This window comes from Anarrhichthys ocellatus, unplaced genomic scaffold (genome assembly GCF_004355925.1).
Source record: "Anarrhichthys ocellatus isolate YVR2014 unplaced genomic scaffold, GSC_Weel_1.0 scaffold75, whole genome shotgun sequence".
In the NCBI taxonomy this organism is placed as follows: Eukaryota; Metazoa; Chordata; class Actinopteri; order Perciformes; family Anarhichadidae; genus Anarrhichthys; species Anarrhichthys ocellatus.
Window position 1 is genome coordinate 1,535,474 of NW_022280105.1, and position 20,244 is coordinate 1,555,717.

The 20,244-nt window shown below is 39.9% G+C and overlaps 1 protein-coding gene across 1 annotated transcript in view; it reads left to right on the forward strand.

Moving 5' to 3' along the window:
* Window positions 1-2,769: 2,769 nt before the first annotated feature.
* Window positions 2,770-20,244, forward strand: part of ascc3 (activating signal cointegrator 1 complex subunit 3) — a 207,946-nt gene continuing 190,471 nt past the window's right edge. Inside the window, exons 1-3 of the mRNA XM_031873831.1 lie at window positions 2,770-3,649; window positions 8,298-8,448; window positions 18,065-18,764. Of these exons, the coding sequence (XP_031729691.1) occupies window positions 3,455-3,649; window positions 8,298-8,448; window positions 18,065-18,764 (1,046 nt within the window). The 5' untranslated portion in view covers window positions 2,770-3,454. The remainder of the gene's footprint in view (window positions 3,650-8,297; window positions 8,449-18,064; window positions 18,765-20,244) is intronic.

Genomic DNA, 20,244 nt, shown 5'->3' on the forward strand with positions numbered 1-20,244 from the left:
GTTTTTAGCAGCTGTGGAATTACAACACCCGGATCCGTCACTTGATGCCATTGAACTCAAAAGACTTCATCAGATAGAAAGAGTGACTGCGGGGATCTTTTTTTTTTTTTTAGGTAAATCAACTTCCCAGTATGAACACTTGAATAGGCCTTCAAGTGTGCCCTTACTTCTAAGTTGTAAAATGTACTGATAGCTGAATCAGAGTTATTCCCTTTCCTCCGTGAATGTGAAGCAGGACACACATGGACACATTCGTTTGCTTGCTGTATGGGCCCCTGGATGCGTAAGATCCAGGCAGCAACCTCTGGGTCTAAAAAAATGAAGCTAATGCTGAAGTGCCTTGAGCTTGCATTCTTTTCACACCCATTCATACACTGATGACAGGAGTTACCATGCAAGGGGCCACCTTACCATCAGGACTCTAACTAACATTCATACAACATTCACACACCGCAGGCACAGCTACGGGAGCACCTTGGGGTTAAGCGTCTTGCATATCGGCATGGACTAGCGGAGCCGGGGATTGAACCGCCGATCCTCTGATTGAAGGACGACCCTGCTCTGCCCCTGAGCAACAAAATGGGATGCTTAAAAGTTTAGCAGGCTGATTGTTCTACCTGTTTTTTTCTTGTTTTTTTAATCTAATGTGTTTTATTGTGATGTTTGGTCTAGATACAACAATAGGATACAATAAAGTTACCTTAGAGGTGCTAAATTCAAAATTCAGAGCCTTTCTATTGCCCCCACACGGCTCTCAGCATGGAGACGGCTGAGCTGTCAGCAACTAACAGTGCACGGGTGCCTTGTGCCTCAGTATCAGACGGCGAGAGAGGCTGATGTAAAATAACCGCAGAACCCCCCCGTGTTTATGTGCATCAAACGTGTCATTCTGATTAATTATTCTACACAGTTCCTTCTCAACATCAACAGGTGTGTAGGCCAAATTGTGAATGACTGAATACTTCTCACTCCGCTTTTAAGTCTGTCAGGACTACCGTCCATGCCGGTCTTTCACCCGGAGTTTTCTGTGGTGAGCAACATGATGTGATAGAGACAACAATAAGTTTCCTCTGAGGAGATATCTCTACAGGCTTCCCAAACTGTCAGTGCGTCATGCCCCTGTGATTATAGGGGGTGAATTTTGTGAGTGTGACAGCCATAATTGTCATAGACAAAGATAATGTGTTCTTTCTGATACTACCCTGAGCCCAAGTGTGCCACAGGTGTGCAAAGTTAGCAAACTTGATGAAAACACCGATGGTGTGTGCATATTAGTGCATACGTATGTGTGTGCCTGCATGAACACTTACAGGAAAAATATAGTTCCCCTACATTACTACTTTATATTTACATCACAAATAGTTGTTTGCTGCTATATAAATGTTCTGAATATTGTATAAATAACCTTTAACTTAACTTAAAACTACTTCAGACTTAACTGATCTATGTTTTGTTAATTTGTTCAGTTAATTTGTGGCATTCGCCTATGATGAAGCAAGTATGCTGTTGTCAGTATCAGTAGAGGTGATTTAATTAGATTGTAGGCTACACAGTCGTATTAACACATTGAGGATGAACAAGGAAAAACAGAAATTAAATAAACGGGTACACGAATAGAGAAACTGAAAACAGGTTCTCTAGGCATGGTAGTGTGGTCTTGCTGGCTTCCTGTTTGCTATGTGCATGCAGTGCTTCTCAGTAATCTCTCAGTAAGTTTTGTTTTCTTGTGAACCTACTGCTTTTGTGGTTGTGCTGGTTATAAATAGAAGGGCGCTCGACTGTGTGGAGTTAGCCGTTATAAGGACTGGGTAAAAGGACAATGGGGCAGCGGAAATCTCCACAAGGAGCAGACTTCGACTCAAAACTCCGATTTGGTGGCACTTGTTCAGTTCCTGCAAGCAGCTGCGTACCCTGTTTACACTCGACCGACTCCGCCCATATGGATTTCGGTGTACGCTGGTTTAAATGAAAAGCAAACCCTGTGTGAGGTATGGAGGACAGAATATGACTTACGTATAAATACATAAATAAATAAATGCATTAATAAATGTATAAATAAATACAGGAATAAATAAATCAATGCTTAAAAAAACGTTTGAATACAGAAATAAATGAATAAAACAATACTTAAAAGCTTACATCAATGCTGAAATAAATAAATGCTGAAATAAATAAATGCTGAAATAAATAAATAAAAATATAAATAAATGCTGAAATAAATACAGAAATATTTAAATGCTGAAATAAATGCAGAAATAAATAAACAAAAGAATAATTAAATGCTGAAATAAATAAATAAATATGGAAATAAATAAATGTATAGATAAATAAATAAAAGTTGATAATCAAACAGGACATAAAGAAATACATATATATATTTTTATATTTATTTTTATTTCATCATTTAAATATTTCTGTATTTATTTCAGCATTTACTTATTCTATTATTTATTAATTTCTGTATTTATACATTTATTTATGCATTTATCTATTTATTCCTGTATTTATTTATACATTTATTAATGCATTTATTAATTTATTTGTTTATACTTAAGACATTTTTCGTCCTCCACAGTGTGATGTGGCACTCCTGTGTATAAATGGGTAATGTAGTCATTTAGTCTGAATTGAGACACGACTACCTCTCGTACAAACTACAACACCCATAGTTCCTAGCTTACACGCGATTTCTGTTGACATCTGCCGGTAGGCTAGTCACACGCGCCTCACAGTTCATTCTACAAGGCGCTTCGGAAGGTAGTTAGCCATCGAAATATTTAGTTTTACATTGCCTAATATACTGCTAATGAGTCGCAATTCGTTTGATATGGACAGTTATTCATTGTGCTAAAGCTAAAGCTACAGTAATACGACTGTGGACGTGGCAACCAGGCTGACGAGCTAACATTAGCTAGCAACACAGACTCTTACACAACGTAATGTGAAAAGTTAGAAACGTGGCGTAAGAAAACGAGTCGTTTTTGCATCACTAACAGACTGAACACATTGACAGCATATGACAGCATATTGACCTGCCCGGAGAGAATGACATGGGATTGTTAAAAACAGCTCGCACGTCACATCATTGTTAATAGCTAAATAACATTAACATTTTAGCGTTGTGTTTTTGAAGAAGATTTCGGGTTTTGGACGAATCGTACAAAATATTACCAAGCAGTGTCTGTTTCCTAACATCTTCACGTTTATTACACATATCCCATTTACGCTCTAGCCTACACAATGGCACTTACTTGTAGATAAAGTTGCAGCTATTACTGTCGGATATTTAACTGCTGGTGTCTTTTGGGGGTTCATTGTATGCCGAATACACTAAAACAGCCCAACGATTCGTGCCATTTTTTAATAATCTCCTACTTTATGGGTGTGCTTTTAGTTTAGAAAGGCAACTTTAAACCGACGGCTTTTCTGTATAGAGTACAGCTATTAATAGGTTATGTCATGTAGAAACCATACTGCCGAGAAAGTTCAGGTCAATATGTGTTCTGTCCGTCTGTCTGCCATAGAAGTAAGCTGGGGAACCAGAGAACACCAGAGAACAATGTCTCCTCCGCGGCTCACAGGTGCTCTGCGCTCCTTCTCCAATGTGAGCAAGAAGGAGGCCATTACTGAGCAGCTCTATGATCTGAAGGTGAGGCCAGCTAGTGGATGATTGGATGTTAGTATTGCTACAATAGAACGTTGAACTCTTTTCAGTAGTGTTGTATGGCATCATGTTAAGCAGTTTCACAGCGTTCGGTTCCACCACTTAATAGCCAATGGATGTGATGCTGAAATTGACTTTTATTTTCTTGCAAAAAACCTCATCATTGCAGTGTCAGGCAATGGCCACAGTTGAGATTTCTAGGGCAGAAAGTGGTATGATAAAATGTCAGTTGACATATATGCCATACCATATATGTTGTCATGCTATCTACCAACCCTATGCTGAAGTAAATCTATTGTTTATAGTTCAAACCCCGGCTCCTTCCTCACCTTCACACAGTGGACGAGTCCCGGTGTGATCGTTGGTAGAGAAATGGTCAGACACACTGATGTGGGCGTTCTGAAGCTATTCAAGCATCGGAGTAGCACGTCTGAGGAGGGTTGGAACATTTCCAAGGGAATTGTTGCTCAATTTCAATACGACAACCGTACCTTTTTAATAGTTACTTTGGAGGAAAATACACATAAAAAGCACTACTAGGTCTGATGGCATGTCTTGTTTATGAGTATGGACATGTAATTGAGTTGTAACCTGCACAGCATTCAGCAGCACTATTCCATCACGGGTCAGATCATTGGCCAGCATCCCATTAAATATAGTTTGGTAAAATGAGCCAGAAGACTACATGCTTTCAGGAAAGTTTTGATTATATTACTGGAGTGAATGAATTGATGAAATAACTGGGCTGAATTTATTCCAAATGTTTTGTGATATTTCAGTGAACCAGCAGATGTTAGCCTAAAGCAAAGCACGCCGTTCATAATAAACACTTTCTGCTTGTTTCTGCCAGCTAGCTGTGACCACCTGATTGAGCTCATTTAGGAGTTTTTATTGATCCGTTTCCATTTGTTCATTATTGTAAAACATTTAGTTTATATATGAGTTGGAACACTTTAAGCCCTTAAGTCTGCACACAGCCCACATTGTTTTATCTACCTTTTCAAAGTACCCTTTCTCATGAGTTAATTTGCTTGCTTACATGAACCTTATTCTGTTTATGATATTGTAAAACATGTGTTTCTATCTGCATATGACATGGTTAATACAGCCTGAGCAAATAACACCTATATTTCCATCTTATTCCTGTTATTTTCTGTTAATTCACATGATTTCCTCACAAATTCTTGTTAATTCCCACAGAAAGTTTCCACGTTGAATTTTGAAACTATCTCTGACCGAGTGCACTGTCCCCTCGAGCCCCTAGTGATGGCCCAGTAGAACCCACCACTGTGTGTGTGTGTGTGTGTGTGTGTGTTCATGGTAATAACAGAACATGCCACCCAGTGTAACAGTGTGTTTTAAATAGTTTTTGGCCAACAATGGCACAGAGGAATGCGATATATCAGGGTTTGCATACACACACAATACTTGTTCATACTTTCATTGTTGGTTGTCATGGCATTTGCTTACAATAGTAAAAACTATTGCTGGCATTATCCTTAAACATTCTGTTCCATCCATGCAATGTTTAAAGCGATAGACATGCAGGATGTGATGTCCACACAGATCCATTAGCTAACTGCTGTAGAGGAACCCAGCAGAGAGACCGTGATGGGGCTTCTGCTGTGACGACGTGTTGGCCAGTACTGATACATAAATGAACACTGTATACCTTGGATTGCTGTGGCACCACATCTGAATGGTACAGAAACATATACAGGCTGTAAATTTTGTGTATTTGCTGATGCTAGCTAAAATCATGTTATCCACAACCAGCAGAGTAGTACTAGTACTGTAGTAGTAGTAAACAGTTGAGTAATTGGTGACACCTCTAACTGAAGCTGAGATAACCGTAATGACATCATTTCTGAGACCTACGAAGCCACAGCAGACAATATACAGCTTAATTCACAGAATCAGTAGTATCACTAGTAGACTGACTTGTACGTGTAATGACGGCCCTTTGATTGTATGACCAAATCCCTAAAAGCTTAATCATTAAGATCCATCTTGGTACAAGTCAGTTGAATCCCCACACCATATATTCTACCAGAGTAAGAAACGTGTGCTGCTCTGACGCTCACTGGAGGCTTCTATCTGTGGCAGCTTGTTTTTCTTCCAACACTGTCAGCAAGCAAGTAATGTGATTTAGCATGTTACATTTTTATCTTTGATGACACAGCTTGTGTACTGTATGGCTCTTCTCCATCTCCCCTTTTTCCCTCCAAAGGAAAAACATCCAAAGTTTTCACTTTGGATGGAATATCACAGACGTAGACTCTGCTCCAGATTTAGTTTTACTTTAAGATTGAATTCCAACATCCCCTGTGAGAAACAGTGTCTGTAGTCCCAGTGCATGTGAGTCCACTGTGAGAGAGAGACGTTTAGTACGTACAGCTGTGGAGGAGGAGACACAATGTCACAATCATTTATATGTGATAACCTGCTGGAAAGAGCTCAGCATGTAGGAGAATGGCACTATTCATGACACTGTCATCTGTCGGCTCTCTAGAGAGCTACATGACACACAGAATGGCACCTACTAGCAGTATTAACACTGTCCCTCTCTACACACGTGAGCAATGAGCATCCACAGCACAGAGCACCGTACAGGCTACGTATTCATCACACAGTGCTGTCACTATGTTTTCTATATTACTGCACATGGCTACCTTTTCATCAATTGACACAAGCAGTCACATCAATCTGAACTCCCTTTTCATTTAGAAAGCGCTTTCAAAATCAGACTATAACAGTTTTCAGTATACAAAACTCTATCTTTTCAATACCAGTATCTGTGTGAGCCACCTCGAAAGGCTACATACATATTACAAAAATATAACATAACACCTTCTGCAGTGCAATACAAGTGTGCTGTTATCTACAAAGATAAGGTATTCACATAGCAGCTCTAAGACAGGATAGTGAATGCCTATGACATGAGTTAGTGGACTAGTTAGTTACTTTAGCTCTTCTACTCTACTTAGTTGAAGTCACTGCACCTCCCAACAGAACACCAAGGTTGAATATCAGACTGCATACATTTTCTTTCAGCCCATCGTTGTTGACCATGAAGCATCTAATACTAGTACGAGAGCAACGAGTTAGCGGACTGCTGAGTGTTTGGATGTCGTCTGTCTGCTCCGCACACACACACAGTGACTATGAAATCCGCCAATCATTATCCCATCTTTTTACAGTCAAAATGTCTTTTTACTCCATTTTAGTCATTTGTTTGTTCCATGAGTCGCCTCTTTCTGGGACTTCAAAGAAATTGGGAGCAGTATTCAGCCATTCACTTTTACATGGCTCCCCTCCAGTTAAATCTTCTCAGCACAAAAGGTGCTTCTCCAGGGAAAAGATGGCTGAAGTGAGAGATTCTCTCTGTTTGTGTTAAAATGCTTCGTTTTGGAAGACATGGAGATGCGGATTGTGATGGAGTCATTGTGTTAATGCTTCCCCTGACCTCAGAGTCACACCTGCTCAGATTTAATACTCCACTGCTCTGATGGCAGAAGCTTAAAAAATAAGTTATTCTAATTAACACTGACTTTTCTACAGAACTACTGAGCATGCATATGTAAAAAGTACATCATCAAAAATAGCCTCATTCTGTATCTGTATCAGAGTTGTTGTGATACCGGTACCAGTATCTGAAATGCCTCTGAGAAAGGATCGGGTATCAGTGAGTACCGATCTGACATCACGTTCTCATAGAATTTATCAGCTCATTTAAGCTATATAGGAACAACAACAACACATGAACAGTATGTCGTTGAGATATTACAAATAATAGATCTACAGAATCTGTGCAGCAGGAGCACTTTCTCAATGAAGCGCTTTTCTGTCGGAGAAAAACGCTATATGGACAAAAGCCCGAAGCATTTCTGGAGAAATTGTTTATTGAGATGTAAACCCAGAATCATAACTGCGGTGATACTAGCTAATCATCTCTGCTTTGGAGTTGTTTGCATTAAATCAATACAGTAACAGAAATCCTGTGAGCCCAACTACAATTCCTTGGAGCCCCTAATGATTCAGTCCCATCAGGGTGTCTCTGGGTTCTGTTGTGATGAATCCTGCTCAAAATGATTCTATAGGGCCATATTAGGAGCACTCCACCAATTTTGCACATTAAGGTGAGTGTACTTGTCTCCTCTGTGTCTCTGGAGGACCTTTGTATAACAAAGCAACAGAGGTGTAGATTTCGAAGTACTTCAGTGTTAACCAGGCATTGATTGTCTTACCGAAAAAATGCTATTGACTTGCTCTCTGGAAAAGCATCTATTGTTTTTGAAGCTTCCGTTTGAGTTATGTAAAGTACAAGTTGAAAATTGTTGTTATAAATGCAATGAATTAATTGGGGCACCAAAGTAAAAAGCATGGTATGGTTCTTTGGTGTGATCATAGTTATGTATAAGAATCATTTTGGGTTGAATACATGGCACAGGAAGCATTTGACATGAAATATGTAAGATGAACTTCATACCTCAGTGTCTGACCACGCTGACAGCACCACATCCTGCAATGGCAAAATATCTGCACAGTACATTGGGAAAGTGTTGGGCTACATGAGTCTTATCCAAGGTTATGTGAGCAATAAGAAATGCTCTCCTCCTGTCTGTTGCTCTAGACCAAACGACTGAAGAGACGGGAGCTGTTTGCCAGAGAAGGTCTAACATGGAAGAAGATTTTCCATTTGTGCTCCGAGCATCAGGACAAAGCTGACCAGCAAGCTGCCAGTCAGGAGCTGAAGAGCCTCCTTCTGGCAGCCAAGGAAATAGGTAATGAATCCATTTTTATTTTTCTCAATCTGTTTTTATGTGTTTGTGTTTCACTGATGAAAAAACCCAGTTACGCTTAACAGACTGCCGTTTTCTGTTTTTAGACTGCTTTTCTAAATGTGATACACTTAGCAGCTGCTGAAATGATCTGTTAGTGTTTTGTGCCTTTGGTACATCAGAGTTAGAAATGTCTGTGAATTCAAAAGGAAGAGCTTTTTTGTCTGGCTTTAATAAATTGTCCAACATTTTTGTGGTGCTCACAGATTTAAAAAAAATGGCATGTGAAAACTTCAGCCAAAGGCTCCTTTTAAAGCCTTAAATGGTCTTGGAAATATAATCAAGGAAGTTATGGTTATAAATTCATTTCAATTGACTGTAAAATTAATAACAAGTAATATATGTACACATAAGAAATGAAGATGTATAAGATCGCACAACATGAAGACATGAGATCCAATGATTGTGGTTTCCTTGGCTGATCCAGATCTTTTAATAGTCTGACCAGCAGATTCCGATTTTCTACCTCATAGATACAGTTAGCAGCAAGGGTCTAAACAAACCTTTTTTTACCACAGTCTCGGAAGTATCACGCCAAAAACTACATCTGACAACATTACATTTGGACCCATTTTTAAGCCCTTTTTACTGAGTAGAGCTTGAACCCATATAATGCAAGTCAGTGCGACCTGTGCTAACATTAGCTGTTAGCTCCGTTATCAGCAAGACTGTGGGAGAGACCCCAGGCTGGTGGTAAACCAGCCGGTTGCTCTGATTTGTCTGAGGAGCAGCATGCATGGGAATGAGAAGTGTCTGATTATGTTTGTTGTTCCAAATGTTTTACGGTTGTTCCTCCACGGCTTATTTTGGACTTACAGCTGTGACAAACTGTGTTTATGTCTTCACTCACTGACACATGTGGTGTGTGTGGCTGCGACGTAACTGTCTGTGCTGCTGTGGCATGTGGTATGCGGTAGAAAGTACGTGTTTTTCACAGTTTGGGCCCACTGACCCTTTAAGCCAAATAGTTAAACCACAACATGTATGTTTAAGTATTTTGGTGTGAAGAGCTTTTTTCTTGATCATCATTGGATCATTGGACAATATTGATTAATTTACCTTTGATCTGACTTTCAGATATGTAATTGAGGTAATTGTGGTAAAACGACCTCATCTGCTCATTTTATAATCCCCAAGCCGTGTCTAGCAAGGTGACTTTGTCCCAGTGTCTCTCTAGCATAAAACTAGAGAGTAAAACTGATATGAATCATTGATGAAAGGGACAGTATGTTATATCCCAGTCCGTCAAGAAAACACTTTCTTTAAAGGGTGTAATCTTTGAAATGATCATTTTATTATGTCTGGTCTATGTGGACACTCTTGGCATTCACTGTCTGTTCCCAACATTTGACCCATTGGAGTGCCATGATGTTCCACTGATACTGAGTTTTGAGTGAGTCAGAAATTGTACAGCTTACAAAGTGACTGTTGAGTCAGTGATGTTTTCCAGAACCCTTATTATACCTTATTTGTCATGCTACACTGAGCCTGAGCTTTGGCTTTGCTATTAAAAACCTTAGACTGGACATCGGAAAAGGAAAGGATACAACTTGTGTTACGTGTGGGTATTTTACAAACTGAAGGTTGAGCTTGACATTCTTACTTCCCTTTGAGTGACCTACCTTCAAGAGAAGTGGCAACATGACATGATAACAGTTGGACTCCATGCTGTCACTGAGGTAGTTCATACTCTAACATTTCTTGGGTCTGCAGAAGGATACTTGACGTTTGACCAACTTGTGCCAAGAAAACAAATCCTTGTTGGCTGATGAAGAAAAAACAAGGTTTATTGTGCTACATGAAAAACTCATTTCCATGTCTGAAAACGTGGAGTTTTGATACTTATTTGAAAGTCTTGAGCCTTGCCACGAGCACAGGCTGCCAACAGAAAGGTCTAACCTACATCTGTACAAGAAGTCAACGAGTTTGTGCAAAATGCATCTGCAACTCTTCCAAGCTGCAGAGCAGGAGGGCTGTAGAAGAGGTCTGGATTACACGAGATAATTCTTCCAGAAAAGACGGTCCAACTGCAGCACAGTAGGCTGTGCTCTGGATTAAGAGTTTAAGGAATCTAAGCAGAAGTTGGTATGGCTCCTTGAAAAAGGAGGAGTTTCCTTAAAGGAACAAACAAACACCTTTTCACAGCAGATAGTTTGACTTGTCATGCAGTAGAGGGAAAAGCACAGGTGAAATTAAAAACATGAATTACATCATAGCACTTTGTCTTGCCATTATGGATGTAGTTCCCGGTGCAGTTAGCCATGTTGGCTATTCCAGAGGGCTCCTCTCCCTGTCGCTTTTCGGTCGGACTCGGACAAGCGTTTGAAGTGATTTATATAATAACCACGTTTATGTGGAAAGCTGTTGGAGGGTTGTGCAGCTTGCCCCGATATACATTGTTATGCACCAGTCCTAGTTTCCCCAAATCTCTACAACGGAGGGGGTGAGTACACAGTTAGCAAAAAAAAAAAGGTCAAATCACCAATTAATGTTGGTGAGGTTAGCGGGGGAAGTAGGAGCATTGTTTCAAACTGTGGCTCTATGCATTTCTCTTTTATTCAGATGATGCCTTCTGCAGGATCAACAATCATAGTAAGACACGGTACATAGGTCACACCACTGATAAGCATGCTCCACCACTGGGTGGCCTTCAGGGAATCAAAACCTCAAACAAACAGTGACACAAGCTTCAGCCAATGAAATCTTACCATATAGAGATTTCAATTTTATAGCCAAGTTTTTGGTTATGTATTCAAAAATGTGAAATGCACAAATATTTATTAGATTTCTAATAGATATATATAGGAAAAGTTAAACATCAGCTCATGATGAAAAGCATAACATCCAATAGATAGAGGTACATTCCACTGCATCATGAGGTGAAGGGTCCAGTGTGTTCCCCTCTGGAAGTCCTGCCTTCTCAATCCCAATACATCTGAAAAGGAAATAGAATCATTTATTCATTTAATTCAACAAGATGTGCTGCTACTGGATAATTCATGTTGATAAGGTAAACAACTGACTTAGTGTGACATGAAGTGATTCCTTTTATAGGATCTCCTTTTGTGTGTGGGGATGTTTGAAACTGTTCTACCCAGAACTATAACTACAGTGGCTGCAGCAACAACAGCACCGGTTGCGCTTTAGGGAGAGGTGCTGAAGCAGCTTGAGCTGTACTGATTGAAAAGAAGGTTAAATATGAGTGGTCTCTCAGGTTTTTACCTTTTTATATAAAAACGAGCGGTCGTTCTTCAGTACGTTGTGGTCCGCTGTCCCGTCTGTCTATGTGCTGGAAATTGTATCCAGTGTTCATAGCCCTGGCTCTGTATTACACTGGAATGGGCTGTAGCCTACCATTGTCATTTGTTACATTCAAAGCTATTATAAAGGTTTTGGAATGAGAAGCTTTTATTGAAGTATGTCTATGAAGCTTCTGATGTGTGTTAATGCATGTGTGCCTCCTTTTATATATGCGGCAAGTGTCCGCGGGAGAGCAAACCATTTTTTCAGCGAGGAGAAAATATTTTTTGAAAGACTACACTACTACTTCTTTTGAATATGTGGCTCTGAATTCCACTTGAGCTTTATTCCTAAACATTTACAGACCACCTAAATACTGTGCAACCTTCTCTGATGAGTTTACTGAACTGCTGTCTATAATCTGTATTGATTTTGACTGTGTTGTTATTGTTGGTGATTTTAATATCCATGTTGATAATCCCCAGGACAGAGGGTCTATAGAACTATGTGGTGTCCTTGATAACTATGATCTGACTCAGCATGTGACAGGACCCACCCACAACAGGGGGCACACTCTGGACCTAATCATCACCAAAGGTGTAAACATTTCCAAGGTCGCTGTGACTGATGTTGCACTCTCTGATCATTTCTGTGTTTTCTTTGAGAGTGCAATCTCCTTGCACACAGATGTCCAAACCAAGGTTGTGACAAAGCGTTACATCTCTGAAAACACCAGTGAACTATTTATTCAGAAGTTCTGCTCCACACCAGCCCTCTCTTGCATCTCAGCCAATGAGCTTGTAGATGGCTTTAATTCTAAAGTTAAAAATATTATTGATGCCATTGCACCCACTAAAGTGAAGGTTGTCTCGGGTAAGCAAAGATCTCCTTGGAGAAATGCTACGCTGGTCCAGATAGAGAAACGAGAGTCGGAAAGCTGAGCGCAGGTGGTGAAAAACTAATCTCCAGGTTCACTGTGACATCTATAAAGAGAGACTTCGCAATTATAATTTGGAACTTAGAAATGCAAGCCAGTCCTTCTTCTCTGACATCATAACCAAAAACAATAACAATACACGCGCCTTATTTGCTACCGTCGACAGGCTAACAAACCCTCCAGTGTCGGTAGCTGCTGAGCTCCAATCCACCTGGGCATGCAATCAATTTGCCTCCTTTTTCACTGACAGAATTCAGTGAATTAGACAAGCAAGTCAGTGCCTCCACACAAACCACAGGACATGTGTTGTCCCCATCTCTGAATAACATCCATTCAAATATCATGACACAATTTCATTCAATCGACCGTAGAAGCCTGGAAGACATTATACAACATCTGAAGTCATCCTCCTGCTGCTTGGATATTCTACCAACACACTTTTTCAAAAATATTTCTAACTGCATGACCACTGATCTTTTACAAATTGTAAACACATCCCTTCTCTCAGGTGTCTTCCCACAAGCCCTAAAAACTGCAGTTATTAAACCGCTCCTAAAGAAGGCTAATTTAGACTCCGCAACAATGAACAACGATAGGCCAATATCAAACCTCCCATTTTTAAGTAAAATAATTGAAAAAGCGTTTTGTTTTTTTCAACATCTGAACAACTTCTTGGCCGTAAATAACTGTTTGGATGTCTTCCAGTCAGGCTTTCAACAGCACCACAGTACTGAAACTGCTCTTGTTAAGGTTTTCAACGACATCCACTTAAACACAGACAATGGCAGAAGTTCAGTCTTAGTATTACTGGATCTCAGTGCTGCATTCGACACGGTCGACCATGCCATACTACTAGAAAGACTAAAAATCTGGGTGGGACTCTCTGGCACAGCACTTAACTGGTTTGAATCCTACTGGAAGGACCGAGAATACTTTGTGTCTGTAGCTAATTACACATCAGAGCTGACTAAAATGACATGTGGTGTTCCCCAAGGTTCAATACGGGGGCCTCTTCTGTTCAACATCTACATGCTTCCACTAGCTCAGATTATGGAAAACAACAAAGTGTGTTATCATAATTATGCAGACGACACACAAATCTACATAACTATGTCACCAGGGGACTATAATCCCATACAAGGGCTGGGTAACTGCATTGAACAAATCAACAACTGGATGTGCCAGAATCTTCTTCAATTAAACAAAGATAAAACAGAAGTAATTGTTTTTGGTACCAAGGACGAACGATAGAAAATCACTGCTCAGCTTCAATCACTGATGTTAAAACCCACAAACCTAGCCAGAAATCTAGGTGTAGTTATGGATTCAGACCTCAACCTGAACAGCCATATCAAGACAATTACAAAATCAGCCTACTATCACCTGAAGAATATATCAAGGATTAGAGGACTTATGTCTCAACAGGATTTGGAAAAACTTCTCCATTCATTTATCTTCAGTAGACTGGACTACTGTAACGGTGTGTTTACAGGTCTCTGTAAAAAGTCAATCAGAAAGCTGCAGCTGATTCAGAACGCTGCAGCTCAAGTCCTCACTAAGACCAGGAGGGTGGATCACATCACTCCAGTTCTGAGGTCTTTGCACTGGCTTCCTGTCAAACAAAGAATTGACTTTAAAATCCTGCTGTTGGTTTATAAAGCACTGAATGGTTTAGGGCCAAAATACATCTCTGATCTGCTGCTACGTTATGAACCATCCCGACCCCTTAGGTCGTCTGGGACCAGTCTAATTTCTGTTCCCAGAGTCGGAACTAAACATGGAGAAGCAGCGTTCGGTTGTTCTGCTCCACATACCTGGAACAAAGTCCAGAAAGCTGCAGGTCTGCTGAGACCCTCAGCTCCTTTAAATCAAGATTGAAGACTTTTCTGTTTGCTGCTGCCTTTAATTCAACCAGATTCAATTAATATATTAATCAATTTCCTGCATTTCTGCATTTTACTACTGTATTTTATTTCTCACACTGCTTTTTAGTGTTTTAATAACTGTTTTTAATGTTTCAATGAATGTTCTTAATTGTTTTTAAATCTCCTTTTCTTTTGCCTTATGTTCTGATGCTTTTAATGGTTTTATGTGAAGCACTTTGAATTACCTTGTTGTTGAAATGTGCTATACAAATAAACTTGCCTTGCCTTGCAACAACAAATATGGATATTTTGTTTGACAAAAAAGGTGTGAATTCTGGAAATGATTCCATCTATCTTTTTTTAATAGATTTTGACTGACGCAACAGTGTGCCTGCTTGTTATTGGGTTAGAATATAGGTGAATATTTGCCATATACTACACAACCTTGAGTTGTGTTTCAAAGCCTCTTCACAGGCAACTTGTGACTCCTCCACATGCTTTACCGTGGCTAGGCTCCGGTAGACGACCCTTCGAAGCTTCCATGTGGCTGTGGCTACTTTTGTGATCATTCAGTGCCGATTTCTCCCTCGGACAAATCCGCTACTCATGTCAGCCTTTTTACAGATGTCGTAGAAGATTTTTCCACCTTCCTTCCTCAGCCATGTGAACTCCTGCTCCCACTTAACTAGGTACTCCCTTCTGCTGCCACTTGCATGCGACGTAACATCGGCCAACACTGGCTGATGAACATTAGCAATGTTACTTACTTGTCCTTCAGCTTCCTAGGCATCAATCCCTCTTTTTGCACCCCGTTCATCAACACCTTCATTACTGCACTTTTTAAAGGAACTCCAGATACTGCCGTGACATTTTGCAATGTAGCTAGTCTACCAATGCTAAAGCCAGCTAGACGACGACGTAATGCACCTACGGTCAAAGACCAGAACAATAGCTAATTAATATGCACATGCCACCAACTGGACCGGGCTGTGAATTAAACTCTCAGTGTTAAATGGCGGACGGCCTTCAGATTTCTCCGTCATTGTTAAAAGAAAACGGCCAAAGACGGAAAATATTCGGTTAACGCGACCTCTGCCAATGCTTTATTATTACCTTCATCTGTTCTGCACAAGTCGAATCCTCTATGAAATATGTCTGTGTGTGTAAATATTACACGGCCATTTGATTATGTTTTAAGAGATCATCTGTTTTTTATTTCAGTATCAGGACAGATTTATTGTATCCTCCTAGTTAAAAATCCTTTTCCCTCATGTTCCTGTCAAAATTCTCAATCCTCACAATACGTTTTAATCTGCAGAACTTTGATGTGATCAGAGTCTGCCCGTAGTCAAGTATTTCTAGCAGTAGGTTTTCTGAACAGATCCATGTACAAGTGGCCATTCTCTAATAAGCCATATCTAGTAAACACTTGCATTTGTATTTATAGCAGAATTTAGAGGTTAAAGGAATAAGATGCTCTAAACTACATCAATACTACCGCACAGACGTCACCATGTGTGTGTATATATATATAAATGAAATAGAGGCATAGATACATTTACAAAGGTGTAAGTTATTGCTTGCTTGGCCCACAAATATAACTCTTTAGGAAGTTCTGCTCCAGCTGGCTAAGAGGACTTTCTGTTTCTGTCTTTTTATTGGATGGGGCTAGAGATTGCTGAAGTCGTTCCCAGCTGAGACATTTGTTATGTTTTAATGGTGCTGTCTGATTTAATGAATCACTAGTTTGAAACTAACAAATAGTCATGTTGAATTTAGAATTCAGGGTGGACTCAACACACACATGGACGCGTTCCCCTTCAGGTAAACACTGTTAGCTCTGTCAGCACTTTTGCGATAGCTTGAACTGTCAGTGCTGTTAGCACCGTTAGCTGCACGCCACCTTTAAACTGGAACAGATAAAAGGCTGGTCTGAGGCAGGAGAATGCATATTTCTCTGTCATTAGATATTCTAGTTTATAGTTTTAATGGATGGCTGTACTACTGGCGCACACTGGATGTCCATATAATTTGCTTATAAATATGTATTTAAGGTCCAGGAAGGATACAGAGAGAAGTGTGTGTGTGGTTTTAGAAGTATCATCTTTGAGATTGACTCCAGAAATAGGTGTTTGACAGCATGCTGTACATGCTGTGATCCTCCCTCTATGACTTCAAGTGTTCATGAGTCAATTATGGAGCTCTCTCATGAAAGCCTGTAATGATTTTTATTGACTTTGCTCTTCTCTCCGTTTATGGCGATGTATTGTCTTCTCATTCTCCAGTCAAGAGGAACAGTGTTTGTTGTTGTTGATGTTCCACTAATGCTTTATCTGTTGAACCTGCCCTCAGACAATGTGGCTGGATCCAAATAAGAAGTTAGTGTTGAGCACACTCTGGAGAGGATGAAAGCAGCCATTCTGCTCTGCTCCGTGCAGCAACGAGTCTGACGCTTCTAGACTCTTTTAATTGCTTTAAATCCTTTTCATCTGTTTTCGCTTTCCTCTTCCTCCCCAACCTTCTTCACACTCCCTTTGTCTCTCAGACATTTTTCCTCTAATTGGACAATTACTCTGTATTCCTTTTTTTAAAGTGCGTATCTGGTTAAGCATGAATTGTTTGGAATATTATTTAAATACGGTGCAGGGACCTTAAACAGTGAGCTCATGCTGTAGTCTTTACTGCTCAGAGGCTTCTCTGAAGCTATGAATAGTGCACAGCTTACATTTAATGGCCATACAAAACGGCACTGCTATCTCCATACGACTAATGGTAATTAGTTGTAAAGATACACAAATCATTTTGGCACAAGGCTGCAACATTTCAAACTGTGAAAAAGTAAAGGGGTCTGTATAGGTCAGTGAAATCCTAGTGTAACTTTTGTAATGCTTTTTATTCAATTGTTTGATTGCCATCTAAGCTGTGCAGTCACCATGGTTAGAGGTCAATCCGCTCTCTGGCGAGGTTAGTGGAGAAGACGCTGTTTACTTTTTTCGAGAAGCCTAAATGCAACCTTAACATTAAATCCACATCCGCACCACTTGACAATAGTTTCTATAGTTTACTTTTGTATAAATGTTAGTGTGGTTTTGTTGCTGCTTCTTGTCTAATTCTCAGTGGATTGTAACTTTACTGACAGAGACATACTGTCGCTGAATGTCGTGCACTACAGTGTGTGATTCAACAGATGCATGCATGTTGTTGAACAAGACTTTGCATTAAAGAAGCAAGCAGTTCATTTGTCCATTCTTCAGTCTTTCACATTGTACTTTATTGTAAAAAGTTATACATTTTGTCATAGTTCTTGTTTGTAAAGGTTACTTTTTCTCATAAATGGGTCTTAGTTGTCAATAATCTTTCCCTTTGAAATGTAGTGGAGTAGTCTAAAGTCTAAGTCTAAAGCAGCATAAAACCAAAAGACTCCCACCAGTATTTAAAAGATCAGATGTGCCTCTGGCTGTGGAGATCACAACAATGATGACATCAAAGTGTGAACATGTTGTGTTTTGTTTTCCAGTGGGGACTGAACATGGTCAGGCAGCCATTGAAAGTGCTGCTGTCTTTCTGTTTGAGACCTTCCACAACAAAGACCATGTGGGCACAGAGGAGACCCGAGCCATCAAACAGATGTTCGGCCCCTTCCCGTCATCTGCAGCCGAAGCCTCCTGTGCCTGTGTGGCTCGGCTGGTGGCTCCACTCGGAGACTCCCGAGTTGAGAACTTCATCCAGACCCTGTGCTCCCGTCACAACCCCCAACGAAGCTCTGCTTTCGGACGCAACATCGCCTTTTCGCATGACTGCTACGCATTGGACCCTCTGGAGGACCTGCCCTGCTCTGGCATCCACGAGGAGAACACAAGTCTAGACTTCATCAACTTCCTCAACAGCCAGCAGAGCGAGAGAAAGGCGAGTGAGGAAGAGGGGTCCAGCTCAGGAAGAGCTCTGAGCTCTGGGGATGGAGCCGTCCTTAGAACGGAGGTGGAGAAGTATCTGGATGGAGGCAACATGATCTCGTCCAGCCCAGAGGAGCTGTGCACCTCCCTGTTTGAAATGCTGGCCTCCCACAAGAGCGACGATGAGCTGCAGAACGAGGTTTGTGTCACTGGGAAATACAATCTGACATATACAGTATATATCAGTGGCGGGCCGTGCATTTTCTACCTGGGCCTTCACTGCTGTCCTGCAGTTGAACCACCTAACCTCATTATGACGCCACAGCTACGGTTATTATTTGTTTGGTGTAAAAATGAAGCTCAACACCTATAAATACACTAAATGCAGAGTGCAGATAACGTTACATGATTACACGCACGGGATGCTGCGTCATTAACGGACAATGCATTAAAAAAACTGCGGAGCTAAAACACGTATTCCACCGCACACTGAAGAGCACGGGCCATTCAAATATTATTCACATCAGAGGGAACAATATTAGCCGTATCATAAAAACGACACCATAGACACATGAACACAGTAGTAACGCTATCACTCCCTCCAGGAAATACACAACACCTGAGCTCTTGTTAGTGACGGATTTATTCGTCTGTCAACACCGAGGGAAAATGAGTCCACTTAAAAACACATGAATCTTCAAAGACGATCACTTAAACACTTTAACTTTAACACTTTAACTTAAACACTTTAACACTTTAACTTAAACACTTTAACACTTTAACTTAAACACTTTAACACTTTAACTTAAACACTTTAACTTAAACACTTTAACTTAAACACTTTAACTTTAACACTTTAACTTAAACACTTTAACTTAAACACTTTAACTTAAACACTTTAACTTAAACACTTTAACTTAAACACTTTAACTTAAACACTTTAACTTAAACACTTTAACACTTTAACTTAAACACTTTAACACTTTAACTTTAACACTTTAACTTAAACACTTTAACTTAAACACTTTAACTTTAACTTTAACACTTTAACACTTTAAATTTAACACTTTAAATTTAACACTTTAACTTCAACACTTTAACACTTTAACTTAAACACTACGTGTCTTCATGTTACTGTGCACCGACTAAATATGTCCCCAGAGCAACATAGGACGTAACAATAGTTCCTATCACATATAAAACCAAACAAAAATTCATCTTCATAAAAACAAGTTGTACAAATAATAATATATAAACAAGCATATTAAAGCTACTGCAGATGTAAAAATAAACGTATTTAACTTACCAGAGCTGCTGTTCACTATTTAAAGACAAAGTGCATCCTCCTTTCTTTGTTAATAAAGAGTTTAATCTCACGGTTGTTCAGTACATCCGTGTGTTTTAGTTCCAGTCAGAAGTCCTTCTCCATTCATGGACGCCAGTGAAGACAGTCGAGCCTCCCCAGTTGTATTTCTTGAATACGTTTTAATGTGTTTGAGGCTGAAAATGTCCGCTCGACAGAGGCAGCAGATATTGGGATTGTCACCGCCCAACATGTCAGGCTAGCTCACTGACCAATCACGTACTTGTAGGCCAGCTAGCAGGCTCTGACACGTCAAAGAATACGCCCAACATGTCAAACTAAAGATCTGATTGGTTGAACACTATGACAATCAACATATGTGTATATATATATATGTGTGTATATATATATATGTGTGTGTATATATATATATATGTGTGTGTGTGTGTATATATATATATATGTGTGTGTGTGTGTATATATATATATATATATATATAT